The sequence below is a fragment of the Lycorma delicatula genome, chromosome 1 (genome assembly GCF_047948215.1).
Source record: "Lycorma delicatula isolate Av1 chromosome 1, ASM4794821v1, whole genome shotgun sequence".
Lineage (NCBI taxonomy): Eukaryota > Metazoa > Arthropoda > Insecta > Hemiptera > Fulgoridae > Lycorma > Lycorma delicatula.
Window position 1 is genome coordinate 361,032,404 of NC_134455.1, and position 18,780 is coordinate 361,051,183.

At 30.2% G+C, this 18,780-nt stretch overlaps 1 protein-coding gene across 1 annotated transcript in view; it reads right to left on the reverse strand.

Moving 5' to 3' along the window:
* The window catches only part of LOC142317930 (uncharacterized), a 51,256-nt gene that overhangs the window by 14,139 nt on the left and 18,337 nt on the right, over window positions 1–18,780 (reverse strand). The window contains exons 5-6 of the mRNA XM_075354469.1: window positions 11,827–11,916; window positions 8,461–8,664 (exon numbers count right to left, since the gene is read on the reverse strand). Coding sequence (XP_075210584.1) covers window positions 8,461–8,664; window positions 11,827–11,916 — 294 coding nt within the window. The remainder of the gene's footprint in view (window positions 1–8,460; window positions 8,665–11,826; window positions 11,917–18,780) is intronic.

Consider the following 18,780-nt stretch of genomic DNA (forward strand, 5'->3'; position numbering starts at 1 on the left):
TTGTTTTATTTTTGTTTGTTTTACAGAGTAATTTTTTAAAAATTATTTATATAATAGTTTCCCCTTACCAAAAATCTGTAATAGTAATGTTCGAGCGCTTATGGATTATTAATTCATCCTCAGGAACAGTGATGTGTTATATATCAAAACTATTTACTTCATATCTCATTAGTTATACTAAATTGAATTAAATAAAAATATAAATATAACAATCGATCCTCGAAAGGTAAAATAAAGTTAACGTTATCCGTCATGACTATGAAATTCTCAATTGTTATCTATGAGTTACTATAGTACTAATTATAGATACTATAATTAGTTTTAACTATTACATAAATAATCTAAATATTAATACCAACGGGCCGTGCTTAATTAAATTAATTTAAATAATATTTTTCCATAAAATAGATTTTTTAGTAGTATTTTAAGTAAATTGTTGGGAAATTTTTTCAAATAATTTAGTAATCTATTTTAATGGCAAACGAATCACAATATGTCACTTTTTTTAATCTGAAGTAGAATGTTGAATGCAAGAGAACAGCTCAGTTGTCTGATTTGGCAAAGGATAATATTATTTTTTCTTAAATACTTACTGATATTTTTAATAAAAGTTTCACCTTCAAAAATATAAACAAAGTAATAAGTTATCGTTATTAATTCTCCAGATATCGATATACACGTTTCATATCAGGCACCAGATAATGATCTGACATCCCTCATTTGTATCGCTAAAAAATGATATAATTTAGATAGGATTATACGTAAGCATAATAAATATTTAATAATGATGATCCTTCGAAATAAAACAGTGAGGTTTGATTTTCTTATAGGAATGGAATGCAAATTTGGCGGGAGTTTGTTTCTCCCTACAGATCGCAGAACCTGGACAGAGTCCCTTGCTGCTGAATGATTCTAAGCGGGCGTGTTTTTAAAAGGTTTATTTTAAATGACGGGTCTAATTTTTCAAGTTTTGTTGTGTTTATTATTTAGTATTTTAAGGACGGATTTAATTGCATTCCAATCCGTTGTTAAACCAGCGTTATCAAACCCTTTTTATGGGCCGACCGCGGAAGGCTAGGCTTATGAAACCTGTCCTCCCGACGTAATTCCTCTTCAGACCGTCCACTGAAGTCCTTTCGGTGCTAACGCTTCATAGGCTAGCAGGAATACGCCACAACGGGGCACTGACTATCAGGAGGGAGCAATGCGACCCCTACTCCGGAGGAGTCGCAATTGCTGGTTTATTTTAATTAACATGTAAGTGTTAAAGGAGAGGTTGGGTAGAAGTTCTTCATCTACTTCTGTTTGTGGCTGCCTTTTAGGACGCATCTCTGCTGGGCTCTGTTCCGGACTCCAGTCCGTGATGTTGGGACGAGTAGAGGGTCTTCCTTCTTCTTCATCTTCCGATGACCTCTTCATTCTTCTTTGGCCTGCACTTTCCGAGAATTGGTAGTAACCGAAGTTACATACCGTTAACCTTAATATTCCCGAGGCCCCGAAGGGCTGAACGGGGGAAAGTGCAGGTTTCTTCCTTCTTCCATGCTGTCAGTGGCTGCTGGGCAGGTGACTGCTGGACTCATTCCCTCATTCTTTTCTTGAAAGGAAAGGGGATAGGGAACTTACAATTTGGTGGTAGCTATTCGCGATCGCGGTTTGGGGTGGATTTTCCTATAAACGAAATCAATTTCATTATCCCACGAGAATTTACAAACTAATGAAACGTCCAAAAATTTCTCTTTGTGGGTAACGGAAATACTGTAGTTGTCATTGATGGGATTTTATTCACGTGATCAGCAACTTTTCGTCTACCCGAGAAGCACACAAATTAACGATTTTATTTATATTTAATGTTATACTTTTGCAATCAGTCAAGGAAAGAATTTTTTTCCTACAAAAGCTATGGTAGATTTTTTAATCGGTTTTGAATAATTATATAAAGATGAAAACACAGTTTCGTCGTGGGCGAAGAGGATTATAAAGATGACTCAAGATTTTGAGACAGATCATTAATAAACAATAAAAAAACAACCAAGGGAAATATAAAATTTCCTGAGCCACTCCGTGTTCTAATTTTGAAGTGAGAACCTACATTTTATACATATATATATATAAAGGAGTTAATTTCTTTCAAATGCAAGATTAAGGATCTAATAAGTATACAAAATAAATCTAATTCGGCAAAAAGTTTCTATTTATTGCAAGGGTGGTTTATATGTTTTTCTTTTATACTTTCGATTATTCTCTTATTCCGAAATTCAATTATATCTACGAGACGGTATGACTAATTTTAAAAATTCAAACGGCTTATAATCGTGTTGAGTGCTAACATTTAAGTAAAAAATATGTACACTGGTTATCCGGTTATTCGTTTTTTCCTGAAATTTACTTCTTCTTTTTTTTTTAACCTTCGGGACCACTATTAGGTACAACTTTACAGGATGAGATGAATGATAATTTTTGTAGCGTGTGAAAATGCCATGCCTGACTGGGATTCGACTCCGGTATCTCTGAATGAAAGGCCGAGACGCTACCACTAGCGCCACGGACCCAGGCTCCAAAATGTACATTAAACACAGCTAGGGGCGACCGGAAACCGCCTAGAAGACGTTGCTTCGGTCGAAATCCAGAACGCACGACCAATTTTAAAAATTTAACAGTGTATTTGCTAGCAGTATATTGGTTAATGTTAAAATTATGAAATAGAAATAAGATATCGAATAATAATAATAATAATAATTAAAGTACGGGAAAAACAAATAGTAAAAACCTTATAATTACGGTAATATTTCGTAATACGCAGTTACTGTGAGGCACTCAAAAGTGAATCGTGTCTTGAAAAATTTTTCGAGACTAAAAAAACACACATTTGGCTGTATCTCATATGGGTTGTGTGGAAAATTAGTTACAATTATAATTAAATTAGTTACAATTATTTTCCAAAAAATTTAGCGAATTTTATAACTAAAATTAAAAATCATACATTTTTACACGATTACGATAAATAAATCAGTTTTCAAAGACTGGATCTCTTTTTACGCCCCAAAGAGCAGAGCGAAGCGATGCCTGGCTTTGAAGCCGGGCTGAACAGCTAGTTGGAGCGATAAATGCGAATCATTAGTTACGAATCGATAAATGGAGCTGTAGCTACAATAAGTTCATCGCAGCGAAATGCTAATATTTCAGTAAGATACTTAATATTCTTACAAACATGAGGATACGAACGTGTCGAGGGTCCAAAAGGCGGAGCCCTCTGGCTAGCCAGAGGTCGGGCGAGCGAAATGAGCCCTGACCGACTAGTGTGTATATATATATATATATGTCTATTAAAAGATTATTTTCTGCACTACAATACCAAATATTAAATCAGCATCATTGATTATTACACGAAATTCAAAAAACATCTAGTAACAGTCGCTAGACACGTCTATTTTCTTCAATAACAGCTGTAATAATCCATTCTTTGAGGGAGTAAAAATATTTGTTTAGTGCATGCGTTAATTATTGTTTGATCAAGCCTCACTATAAAAAAGTTCACGGATTTTATATTTATTTCTTTTGTGTACTGTGGAAATTATCGGTTTAATGTTTTAAATTGTTTAATTAAACATTTGGTAAAAAAAACCATTAAGAATGAAACATTAGAATAGGTACGCTTGTCAAAATACATTAAAAAAATGTATTTTTACACCATGCTAAACACATGTTATGCAGCACTAAACAACATAAATAATCTTTATTTGTTTTTAAAAAAATACTGTTATTGTAATTAGTTGAACGATGCAGAGTACAGTAATTTTATTCTGCAATAAAGAAATTATATTTATTATTCATCCTAGTTAACACGTAACAGTAAAGAAATACCTATACAGATTTGAATGCTGTCGGCCTCCGTGGCGCGAGTGGTATCGTCTCGGCCATTTACCCGGAGGCCCCGGTTCGAATCCCGGTCAGGGATGGCATTTTCACACACGCTGCAACTCATTCATCTCATCCTCTAAAGTAAACTTAATTGTGTACCTGGAGGATTTGAATGCAAGATCGTGAATTCAGAGTGTTTTTGGTGTTGGGTTTCAATTAACCACACATCTCAGGAATGGTTGACGTAAGATTGTATAAGACTACACTCATACGTAACCTCATTCATCCTCTGAAGTAATACATTACGGTGGTTCCGAAGATTAAACAACAAAAGAAAAAGTTAACATGTATCAATATATTCTTCTATTCTATTCTTCTTCTTTATTATATTGGTGAATAGACTATGTACATTTGTTAATAATTTTTTTCAATATTTTAAAGCATTTTATTATTCATTTAATAATGCTTTTATTAAAATATTCTTTTTTATTTCTTTGTTTTTTTTTTGCCCCTTATACAATTTGTTTGGTTTCTCCACGTTTTACTGTAAGAGGTTTCAAAGAATTTTATGAACTGTATAATCTTCCTGACACCTAGTTACAAAAATAAGTGAATAGAAGAAAATTAAACAACTTATTTTATAAAAGTATTTATGAATTAAATTTTAAAAAAGGTCACTATATGTAACTGTATTATATACAATGAATAGTTACGGTTAATATTATAATGGGCTTCGTAAATGAATTTCACACTGTTAACAGTACCGCATCTTCATTACAAATATTTGGGACCCGGTTACAAACAATTATTTGAAAATAAAAACCACTCTTTTCATTTTTAATAAAAGCACACATTGTTTTGCTTTGATGTGCAAAAATAAAAAGCTAACTTGTCTTCATTATACATTACACCAGTTAGTTTCTATTCTAAATTATTTCATTTTTTACGGTTTCCTTAAAAAATCAGAACATGTTTCTAAGGTACAAAACCGGGCTGCTATTCATTATCTGGTAGCCTTTATCATCAAACTTTTATAATAACAAAATTAAAAGTTAAATATCTTAATTTATTTTTGTGTTTTTACTTATTGTAAAACTTGTTGTTACTTATTATGAAAAAATTAAAAATATTTAACTCCACCCAAAAAGACAGAGAAACAGATTTCGTATAATTCAGTCCAATACTATGTCTTGCATGAAAGTGCCTCATTATACTTCCGTTTTCATTTTTTAAAAAGTACTGAACAAAAAAAAAATACCTTAAATGTTTTTTAAATACAATCAAAAGGATTTTCATTTACGTAATCGACATTACTTTTCTATGATTCCTAAATAATAATTATCACCAGTTGGGAAAATCACTTGCAACTCATATGAGACGTCAACTTGAAGAATCCAGACTTCCAAGATCGCAGACAGAAAAATGAAAAATAGAAGCTGAACCGCAACAGAAAAAACGCAGGCAATGTCATATATGCCCATCAACCAATGACAACAAACATTCCAATGTCTATACTGAGTGTGGAGACCATGTATGCAAGTTATAGTACAAATATCATACGCAATGCTTGCAAAAGTGAAGATCTTGAATAAAATCTTGCAATTTTTCTTTGAAAATGATTGTTTTCTTCATTTAAAATTTTTCAATACATATTTTTCTCCAATTGGTTTTGAAATAACACAATTTATTGTTACAAATACATTTCATACAAGAATAAGATATTTTCAAATTTCATGATACGTAGAAGGTTTTTGATTATTTAAATTTTTAATTACCTCATTTATTTTATTATACGTGTAAAAATGGAATTTTTCATTAATAGTTATTATTTAGAAAAAAAGAATTCATTAAAAGTGTTAATCTTATAAAAGTGTTATCAAAAAACAAGTTTCTAATTTTTATGAAATTACACATTACAACATTATGTTGAATATTCTATTTCTTAAATGCAATGATAAATATTTGAAATATATATTAAGTAATATGATGTTTTTCATGCTATAAACAGGTGTTCTCATTAAATTTTATACTAAACCACAAAAAAAACACCACTTTTTTATGTTTTTCTACTCCAAATATAGTCATTAATTTTGTTAACAAAAAAAAAAAAGTTAATTATGTGAAAGATTTGGAGAATTCCAATTCTAGGGGTCAGCCGTGACCCGACAATAGGATTAATACAATAAAATTCACAATAGCAGTAAAGAGTTAAAGTAGTACAAAAGCACATTAATTTCAAAGCGTGGTGAGAGACTTGGCATCTCAAGTCTCTATTCTGTATTTTTTAAGTTTGCAGCTCCTACACTTTTCAAAATGTTTTCCTATTGTGAATCAATATATTTGATAATGTAACAGGAATACTAACAACCATTTGAGACATATATTTCAAAATGTTAAGTTTTTGTTTATTTTCAAGGTTATGGAGCACTTTTAACAATGTTAGTGTAAAAGAAAAAGAGGAAAATAATTCTCAACCAGAATAATAAAAAAAAACATTTTTAAAGAAATTTATACATAAAGAATCAGTCCTCTGTTTACAAGTATGTTGGTAAAAAATTAAAAACTAATAAAGATTTTAAGGTCAGCTCTGGTAACAGGCACAGGTATCACTTCTTGTTTGTTTTTAATATGTGAAGTAAACTTTAATAAAAATCAGAATGTTTTAGATTCATTTAAGATCTGTTTTATTTGTGAAAAAGCACTTGAGAAAAACACATGTAACGTGTGATTTGCATAAGAAGTCTCATCTGTGAACTTCACCAACATTTTTTCTGTTATCACCTTTTCTGAAATGGAGGAATTCCTCAGCACCAACCAAATTATCTGACTGGCATAGTTCTGGGCTTAAAACATTCATAAACATCACTAGCATATTATAAACTAGAGTAATATATAAATCTAAAATATTTTTAAGTAGTCTGTAGCCTTGGAGTGAGAGATAATGTCTTGGCTTTCATCTGGATGTCCTGGGTTCAAATCCAGATCAGGCATGGTATTTTTCACATGCTACAAAACTGCCAATTTATCTAATCCTCTGATGCAATACCTAACAGTGGCAGTGCTATTACAATGGTATTAAAATTACCAAAAAAAAAGTACTTCGTAGCCATAACTATGCCAAAAGTAATTTTTTTGTTTACCTACTATAAAACTGCTCAAGTTTCAATTTCAGCTAATCTCTTCAATAATTATCCCTTACACCATCAACCACCACATTCAACAATACCTCGCCTCGACTGACCGGTTTTCCTTACGTTTACGTGGATCAAGAAACTTAATAATTTTTTTTTCTCTCAATAAATATACAAATTATATACAATATATAAATTACAAATGTATGATTGCATCCTTATTGATTTTTTAAACCTGTGTTTGAGGCATATGAGGTAAAACCCTCAATGCCCACCTTAAGATGTAACAAATGCAAAAATTAGAAAAACATTAATGTTAAATTATAAAAATTACATAAATTTTGTTATACTTGTTTTAAGTTATGCACACTTAAAAGAATGCTATTCAATTTTTTCCATAATCAATTTTCTTAATATAAGATTTTTAAAGATCATAACAATTCTCTAATATGGATACTAAGATATCTTTTTGAACTGTAACTCATTGAAAGATTTTTGACAAAGGTTACAAACAGAAATTTTTCTCATTAGTTATGAATATTAAGATGTCTCTTTAAACTAGAAGGCCACTTAAAAACCTTTTGGCAGAAATTACAAACATAATTTTTCTCCTTGGTATGAACATTTAAATGTGATTTTAAATTAAAACTTTGATTAAAGGTTTTCTGACAAAAGGTACAAACATAATTTTTGGTGTGAATATTAATGTGAATCTTTAATTGAGAAAGTGAATGAAATACCTTTTGGCAGAATTTACAAACAAATTTTTTCTCTTTTGTATGAATATTAAGATGTCTTTTTAAATAGCTTTTGTGATTAAATGACTTTTGACAAAAGTTGCAAATATAATTTTTGTCTTTAGTATGAATATTAAGATGTCTCCTCAAATTAGAAGGCCAATTAAAAACCTTTTGGCAGAAATTACAAACATAATTTTTCTCTCTGGTATGAACATTTAAATGTGATTTTAAATTAGAACTTTCATTAAAGGTTTTCTGACAAAAGGTACAAACATAATTTTTCTCTTTGGTATGAATATTAAGATGTCTTTTTAAACACCTTTTGTGATTAAATGACTTTTGACAAAAGTTACAAATATAATTTTTCTCGTTGGTGTGTGAATTAATATGAATCTTTAAATAAGAAAGTGAATGAAATACCTTTTGGCAGAATTTACAAACAAATTTTTTCTCTTTTGTATGAATATTAAGATGTATTTTTAAATTGCTTTTGCAATTAAATGACTTTTGACAAAAGTTACAAATATAACTTTTGTCTTTAGTATGAACATTTAAATGTGATTTTAAATAAGAACTTTGATTAAAAGTCTTATTACGTTATGCGTAATAAGTTGTGTTTTTAAATTATTTTGACAAAAGTTAGATTTATTTTTTTTCTCTTTAGCAAGAACGTTAACGTAGCTCTTTAAGTAACATTTACATTTGAATCTTTCATTGCAATATTCACAAACCAATTTCTTTCCTTTCTGCTTAGGTAACTTATTTTCATTATTTATACCCTTGACTAAATTTTCTATTGTTACATCACCATTCACACATTTACATTCACTGGATTTTTCTTTTATAATTCCATCATATACTGAATTATTTATACATCTCTTACAAGTTATATAATTCTTGGTACTTCCCTTGATGGTTTCTTTATTGATAATAACCTGTAATATTAAAACAACTAACAATTAAAAGGTAATTATGAAATAATGTAAAATAATTTCAATTACAATAACATTATTATATTTTGTAAAAAGCCGCAAAATATGTATAAAAAACTGTATATTTTAAACATATATTCAATATCAACATGGTTTGGAATATTATTTAATCATCCACAAGTAAAGTTTATTGTAACATCGAACTTTACTTATCTTATAGCATATCTATACACTTGGCTAAAACTTTATCATATGGATGTTTTTGGAAAACCAACAACTAAATAGTTAGCAAATTTATAATTAATAAGAAATCAATATATTTATTACTTCTATATCCATGTAGATCAGATATACAAACCCACACACTTTACATATAAAAAATGTTATATACAGATTGTCTGGGCTAAAGGTATACAACACTAATGGCCAATATTTAGGAAATCAGTCCTAATTTCTTAGTAGACACAAATAATAGGATAAATCTCCAAGACTTGTACAGTACACTTTTAAGTCAGTAGAATATGCATATGATGTGTAGACAAGCCGACTCCAATGCAATTGTAGTCCATCAGGATGTGGATCCCATAAAAACCATTCAGTGCATGCGTTGGTTAATGGACAAACTGAATGGAATATCAATTCTTCTACATCCAAGTCTAACGTACTCCAAGGTATGGCTTTAAGAGACTAGAAATCATCAAAAGTTTCAGTTGTGATGAGACTATGGATCAAGTAAGCGACACATTAACTGCCAGTCCCATTAACTTTATTAGGCAACCTAGTTACAGACTGCAAATATCTCTTTCTACTGTTCACAACATTAGTCATAAGCGCTTAGTTTGCAACAATACAAGTTACAACTCCTTCATCACAGTAAACAAAATGATTGCCGCCAATGATATCAGTTTGCTAGAGGTAATCACCATGTTGAAATCAAAAATGAAAGGGACACACCCAAAGTCAATGTCTAGTTATGACGGAACAAAACTGGTGTAATCAGACTGATTTTTTTTTATGGAGCCCACTGTGACAGGATACATGTACCTTGACTTGTTTGAGAATTTTCCGGTTCCTCACATTCCTGCCGGATTCAGTTTCCACAAAGATGGTACGCCACCACACTTATATCGAGATGTTACCATGTTCCTGAACACTTCCCCAGATGTAGGATCAGATGAAATCCCAACTGCATGGCCAGCTAAATCTCTCAAATATCACTTCTCTAACTTTTTTGCTTAAGATTTCATTAAAAGTTGTAACGAAGGAAAGTTTGAGATTTGGACGATTTAAAACAAAAAAATATTCTCTAAGCATCTGAAGAGCTACAAAAAGTGCATGCACTGAAGTAGACAAACTTACATTAAAACATGGCAAGACTTGCTGTTTATTTAAAAAAAAAGTTATCAAGTTATGTTAACTGGTTCTCTTAATATTAAGCTGTACTTATAGATATTTTAGTTTAGACACTCTGTAGATTGTAGTATCCATAGTATTATAGTAAAAGTTTATCTTCTTCTGTACCAATATATTGTACTTTTATAATAAAAAACCAACTTTAACAACCCAAGTAAATGAAATAACATTTAATGTTTTATTGTAAAAGTACTTTTGCGGGATCCCGCATCATCAGTTTTATATAATATATTTAAATAAAATAACTACTACTACTATAAATAACAAATTAAATTTAAAAACTAAAATAAATAGAATAAATTTACGCAATGTAACCTGGAAAGCCAATTTACATTACTGAGTGGATTTAAATCACGCTATTTATAAAAATTATGATTATTTATTTTTTTTATCTAAAAATGTGCTGCCATCTGTTGCTGCTTTTATAAGTGTCATCTTCATATTCTGTCTGAAAGTTGATCAAGTTGGAATCTTTTGTATTTATATGTTTAAAATCTCTGAAAAATGTCCGAACTTTACCTAGTATTATCTAAATTAAATTTCTTGATATTTTCACTACACTGAAATTTTAATATTAAAATTAACTATTTACAATATTTTTATTTTTTATTATGTTTGATATGTAATTTTATATAAATATATTATATACAGCTGATGATCCAGGATCCTGCAAAGGTGCTTTTGGAATAAAAATTAAGGTAAGTGTCATTTCATTTACTTTATAATTCTGTACTTGGGTTGTTCAAGTTGATTTTTTAATTATAAAAATACAACATATATATATGTTATCATATATCATCAAACTGGAAAACATTATTTATAATGTATAATTTTATAATAAATAAAATAAAAATATATATTTTTTAAAATTCTTCTAAATTCACATACTCTTTTAACAATATATTAAAAAAACTTGTAAATAAATCTGATGAAGTGGTTCGCATGCAAGAAACACTAATTAATATATATATATTTCCACACACGGCAAGAAACTTAAAAACCAAACTGAGAGAGCTTGAACAACAGGTATTTGAGTGTTATCTTTTACACTGCTCCTATTAGCACTATTATTGGAGGTGTATATTACTACTCTAATCTATTATTGTCTGTTGTAAACTATTCATGCTTCAGTGCAATAATTTTCGAGAACAGTGGTTTGCAAGTCCTACACTATCAATAACTGAAGGCGAATGTTCATAATAAAAAACTGAAGTCATTGACAACAGTTTGCATCAGGTGACTCTCAGTATGACTACTTTAGCAATGCTGCATCAGCTGTGCAGGGTGATCACTTCGGATATCTTTTGTCAAAATGTGGTAGATATGTTAAGTCTTCCTAATGTAAACACAAAATTAGATTTTATATTATTTTCTTTTCATTTAGAGATTTTATGTCACAACCATGTTTAGTCTGTACCAGGTCCACTTTAAACTGCCTACCTGATAAATATTGAAACATGAACACTGAATACAATTAACAACAAATCACCCAAAGCTTACTAAAATGTCAACTCCATCAACAGGTTAAAATTCACATATTTCAGTCATCAATGAATTTCAAAAACACACTTTGCTCTCACACATTGACCATTTATCATTCACAAACATCTCAATAAATCACTATTAATTAAACAGAACTAAATACAGTTACAAACATTTTTTTAAAAAATGAACATATTGAAATATATACACAGTAATGAAATTAACAAGAGACAAATCATGTTTGTTACAATAGCCATAGCTAATACTTACACGACATGGATAAAATACCATCCCATCTTTTGTCTTCACTGTGTGAAAATCTTTTATTTGAAGTTCATTGCTTTTCATATTAAGATTAACCTGTGGTGAAACATATTCAATAAGATCTCAGATTCTTTTTAAAAAAAAGATAAAGAAAACACATTACAAACTAATTAATTTTCAATAAATGTTTTTTTTTTTTTTTGTTATTCTGACTGGAACTTAGTAATAATAACACATATACAGATCACATATCATAAAAATAAATATTTTTGGTAGTAAATACCATTAAAATCTGTCTTGCTAAAAATGTTAGAAATCCAAGTATTATGACAAAATTAGGTCAAAAAATAAGAAAATTGTTTTAATTTATTTTTATATGAATTTACTATTAATAGAATATTACAATGGTTATATATATATATATATTATACACTTTATTTTCTTAAAGTGTATGTTACAATTTGTTTGACAAGTGAACAATAAAGAAACCCCACCATGGCCCAATGAGATCAAAATGATATGTAAACAATGTGTAGTCTTGTACACTCAGGTCTACCATTCCTGAGTCATATGATTAATAAAACTTCAACTGCCAAAGTACATCGGTATCCAGAGTTTAGCTTTTAAATCCGTATAAAAGCAACTAACTTTTATTCGAATTTGAACCTGAGAACCTTCAACTTCAAAAATCAGCAGGTAAAAAATTATTTGCCACAAGATAACCACTAGGCCAACCTGGTGGGCTAAATGCTATGGGCTATATAGGTTAAGAAATGAAAACTGTATCTAATCCCAAAATTTACATATAAGATCAAGCTGAAAGGTACATGGAAGGGCTTTGCGATTAAGTGTACCTATGGTTTGACGTGAACTAAAGGATCACGTAACCAATTGTTACTTTTGTTTAACAAGTGCATCTGGAATTTCTAAACAATCTAAACATACTGTAAAATATCCTTCACTACAATCTGCAATCAAGCCTGTAGCTCACAGTGAAATTATTCTAGTTCCTAAGCCACGTGTGAATGTATGTTTCGAAAGCAATGATGAAAACAACAATGGTTTTATTTTTGAATTATCCTCCAATAAGCCATACAAATATCACAAAGTGAATTAAATGACTTGGTGTGGAATTTAAATTTATAAAAAAATCAAGCTGAACTGTTAGGATCATCATCATACTACAAGTTGGAATTTACTTCAAAAAAAAACAAACATTTTAAGCTTTCGAAGCCGACAAAAAAATTATCTCTACTTTATTGATGAAAATAATTTGGTTAAAGATCACAAACCTGTGGACTGGTGCATTTTCATAGATTTGTCCAAGCAGAGTTTAAAAGTGGTTCTACAACACAACGGTAACAAATATCCTTCGATACCAATCGCTTATGGTATTAATTTGAAACAGAATATGATTTGATGAAAGATGTTCTTGAAAAAAAAAATTATAAAGAAACATAGCTGGAACATATGTGGTGATTTCAAAGTTATAGTTATTTTGTTAGACATGCAATTAGACTATATGTGTTTTCTTTGCAAATGGGACAACTGAGCTAGGGATAAACATTATGTTACCAAAGAGTGGAAGAAACAAAACAACTTAACTCCAAATAGGAAAAATATTATTCACGGGCCCTTAGTTGAATCCAATAAAATATTCTTACCTCCTCTCATTATCAAGCTAGGACTTTGTAAAAGTATAGTCGTGGATTTTTATACATCAGGCAGAAATTTCCGAATGTAAGAAGGAAAAATTAAAGAAGGAATATTTGTTGGTCCTCAAATAAGAGAGTCAATCAAAGATGATGTATTTAACTCAATGTTAACTAATGTAGAATGTGCAGCTTGGGTTTCATTTAAAGACGATTACAAAAATTTTCTCGGCAAACAAAACTCTGACAATTACCATGATATTGTTGTCAACTTCTTACTTCATATAGAGCTTTGAGTTGTAATATGTCGTTGAAAATACATTTCCTCCACTCACATCGGATTTTTCCCAGACAACCTCAGAGATGTAAGTGATGAACACGGTGAATGTTTTCATCAATATATTTCGGTGATGGAAAGCCGCTGTAAAGAGAAATTCAATACTAACATGCTAGCCGATTACTGTTGGACATTAATTTGGGTTGTGCCTGAGGGAATTTATAAAACAAAAGCAGGGAAATCATTCTAAAATAGGTATGGCCATGCAAAATTATAAATTTTACAGATTTTAACTATATTTTCCCTTAATTTTTTTTGAAGCGTAATTTATTTAAAACCAACGGTAATAGAAAAATTGTATTTACAGATCTGTAATGTACACAACAAACCATTTCAAGAAATGGTATTACACTTAAAGAAACATTAAAATTTTTTTTGTCTGTCAGTGTTATTTGTTAAAGCATTAATAAACAAATAAAAAATATAAAAAATAGCAAACACATTAATCACAGATTTAATTTTGAGAAAATTGATTTTATAAGTCAATTTAAAACAAATATGGGGGTTGTTCAGGAAGGTTTTGAAGAATTTTTTTTAAACTTTCAACTTAATTCTCTTGCAATTTGATTCATTTACCCAGATTTTCCAACTTTTTTTATATTTCCAGTGATGTGATTTGTCCAACTCTGCGAAATAAGCAGTTATCTCAGCTTTGCATCATTACAAATGAATCTTTGTCCAATGAGCCATTTCTTCAGATTTGGGAGGAGGAAGTAATTAATTGAAGCTAAGTAAGGTGAATACAGCACATGCTTCCACATGTTATTGTCAAAGTGTAAATTATCATTGAGTTTTGCAACTATTATCACAGACATCTGTACCGGCACATTATTGTAGTGAACAGTATCTTTTTGGCCAATGTGGCAGTACATATCAATCAGTCTGGTAAAACATCAGAACATCCATTATTTTCAAAAATAAATACACTCTAAGTTAAAATTTAAGTATTTATAATGAAAACAACAAACTCGCTGAAAACTGTAAAACATTTCATATATTGAAATTTTTATTTATATTTATTTGTGTAACTTATAAGTGAATTATAGTGTTTATATATATATATATATATATATCAAGTGAATGATTAATGCAAGACCTGACATTAGACACATCACTAATAAAAATGGCAGTAGTCATTTTCAAGAATGAAAGAGAAGAGGTTTTGCAATATTTTCTTCACGCAACAAATATACACAAGTGTTACATAAACATGATATTACCACTGAAATAAAGGTGATAATCAGCCACACACAAGCAGCTCAATTATTTTTACCACAGAAATTTATGTACAATGGACATCAAAACTATCAGGGAACATTACCATGACTGTGCCCAGACGTACTTTAGTTGCTTCACATGAAACAAAATCAAACTTAAAAAAAAAACTAGGGCAGAAAGTTTAAAGCAACCGACTAATGTACTTTTAAACAGAAAATTATAAATTACATATGACTCCATCGACTAAAAACACTAAAAAGGCTGGAGCTACAATTTTGATAATTTTTCTACTTTATTGTACACCATGTTCTTTAACCAATGTTTTTAAAATTTGAGTTGTCATGACTTTTAATTACATTCAACTACATGGACTTTAATTACATTCAAGTGTAGCATGGACGATGAGGAACAGAGAGAGGGACTGGATTGAGCCTTTTTAGATGTAGATACTGAAAATGTAAGATGGATGGATAGAGAGGTATGAGAAAATAATGAACACGATTAACAAACCAAAAGTAATTATGCAAACAGTAGATAAAAGAAAAGAAATCGTTAAGAATAGGACATATTGGTTACAGGAAGCAGCATCTTCGACAACCGCATGGATAGGATCAGTAGAAGGAGAAACTACAAAGGGACAAAGAAGGCTTGGAACAGGGTGGATAGAGCATGAAAATGTTTTTGTCAAAATTCAGTCACCTGCATGGACAATTCTGTTGTGATAATCATCAACTTCAACGACATAGGAGCTAAATATAAAAAGAAATACATAAAAACTGTAAAGTGCAAAGAAGACAAGAAACCCCGTTTGGAGCACTTATTTAATTAGTCAAAATGGTATCACTTTTAACAAGTTTTTCATGGTATTTGAGAAGGTTTAACTTTTATTAGTACAACACATAGACACTTTTTTATTTGCCATAAACATCTACAAAACATTGCAAGTTGTGGAAATTTGAGATTTTTATCACCAGACCTCCATTCAAAGTTATTTGAATCCAAAATTTGATTTTTTTAAAGATTTGTTTTCAAAAATTCATAAAAATTTAGGGGTAAGTATATCACCATTAATATTATTTATGGTAAAACTACTAACATATACCTACATATAAAAAAACTAATCCAGACTGTGTATACCATCCCTGCCTCTTGAAAAAAGTTAACAAAAGTGAAATTTCACAGTATTTCATTACAACATTTTTGGTAATTTTCTCATAGAAAGAAGAGAGATAGGTAAATAAACCACTGGACCAATCTTTTACCTTGAAAAAATATATAATCCTTTTTGTTACATTCTTTCAGGACTAAAAGTTCTTTATTTATGATTCTTTACATAAACCCTTATAATCGCAAAAATGGGTGTGTGCACTGTAACAAAAATGATCGCCACAGGTAATCTGCTTAAATAAAAAAATATAGTTTTAAGGTCCTGAGACATGTAGGAAACAAGTGGGTAAGTTTCAATTTTTTTTTGAATCGGTCAAGCAACCAACTTATGTTTTTTTCTGGGATATTTCAAATGGATTGACCCCGCCTTCAATTTTTTCATACTTTAATATACCACAATGTATATGCTTAGGATCAGAAAAATAAAAGATCTAAATGACAGAGAACAGGTCTGGACAGCTATGAACCGTGCAAGGTCAAAGTCTTAGCTGTAATATTAGTATTCTAGTCAATTAGCTAACAAGTTTTGTTAGTTATGGTGACCAATTAAGATGACAATCTATTCTGTGGAGACAAGTTACACTTTTACGGTTAAATTATAAACTAATCTTAATAGTTGTCTCCTACAAGAGTGTTAAGTATTGCCATACTTTGGAAATTTATCCGTAACTTCACAAAACTACACAAAAATCTAACCTTAACTTCAACTCTAACCTTAACCTCTCTCCATAGACTGGATTAGCATCTGAACAGGTCTTAGTAAATCATAAAACTGAGAGCTAATTAACTACAGTACTGATAATGCAGTGTGGACTTTAACCCTGCATGGGTCAGCTATCGTCCAAAACAGCTTTCTGACATTTAGATCTTGATTTTCCTCATCCTAAGCATACCTACTGTTATATTAAAGTATAAAACAGATTAAAGTTAATCAAGTAATTGCTCAGGATAACCTAATTGAAAAAAATGTGGTAATGGTTTTGAAAATTAAAATTAGAAAATATTACATTTATGAAATCAAAACTCTAAATTTATATTATTTTTTGTTTTCCCTAAATATAATTTTAAAATAAGAAACATGAACATTTTTTGGGGCTGCAACCAATAAATACAAAACTGAAATGAATAAATAATTATTTACACTTTTAGAAACCTTACAGTCCAGTACACTCCTCTTCAATTCAGAAAACCCCCTATATTGAACAAAATGTTGAAATTCATCAAAGTCATTCCCAAAAAATGTAGGCTCTCTGTAGGAGATGATTCTCTCATACTCTGAGAATGACATTTCCTGTCGTATATTCCCGATACAGAATAAAAATTGCACCTACAAGATGTATTATTTGTTATGCAAACAACATAAGAAAGGAATCATGATATTACTGTTATGAATGTGATGTTGGTATTTGTGCTGCCCCTTGTTTTACAAATTTCCACACTAAGAAGGCAAACATCTTCATATTTCAAAAACATTAAAATTCATTTAAAAAAAAAATTTTTATAACTAGTTTTAAACTGAAATATAATAATAACTCTGTGAACTGGCAACATGAATGTATGTTGTTATTCTGTGATCTTGAACTCTGATTGCCTAAATTCATAAATATTTATGAACTATTTCCATGGAAAATAATTTAATAGTTTTCACGGTAAGATGAGAAAAATATACAAAGAAGATTCACATCCTTTTATTCACATCATGTAAACTTTTAGTCATCATCATGTAAACTTATTTCACCATGGCTCAATGAGATAATGATATGTATCAGACTACACTTTGTTTAGTCTGGTAGAGACTCAGATCATCCATTCCTGAGACATATGGTTAATTAAACCCCAACCACCAGAGTACACAGGTATTCACTGTTAAGTTTTTAAATCTGTATAAAAGCAACTGACTTTTACTAGGATTTGAACCTGAGAACTTTCGACTTTGAAAATCAGCTGTTAAAACAACTTTTTTGTGATGAGTTAAACACTAGATCAGCCTGGTGGGCTAAATATATATATTATTATTATTATTATTATCTTTTATGACCGCATAGGATCATTTTAGTCAGTCTGTTATGCATGTCTCTTTGATGGGACTGTTTGGGCCTTGTGGTCCTCCCATTACTTTTTCATACATTTCGATCTTTGTGCCCTTTCTAGTGTTGAAAATGTTTGTGTAGTGAGGTTTTATCTTATGAGTGTTTTTGTTCATGATTCTCTCATTTAATTTTATCTCACCTGTGGCGTCTACTGATGTAATGCCAATTTCCTTCAGATCCTATCTTATTTCTCTGAATCATCTGCATCCTGCCTTTGTATTTTCCGAGTCGAGATTGTACTGCATTAGCAGTTTCCGAAGTTTTGAATATTGCATCCTCATGATTATGTCAAAAGAATCCTAATCTCCTCTTACGCATGATATCAGTGATGGATTCTAAGTCTTTGTACACGACTTTGTTTGGCACACTCCACCACTGCCCATCTTTCTGATACTTTTTATCCATGCAAGTTCTTCCAATTTTTCTTTCGATCTTCTGGAATCTGTCTGTCTTTGATTGTTCGTTCAGGTGGAAGAGTGTTTGCTGAATAAGTGGT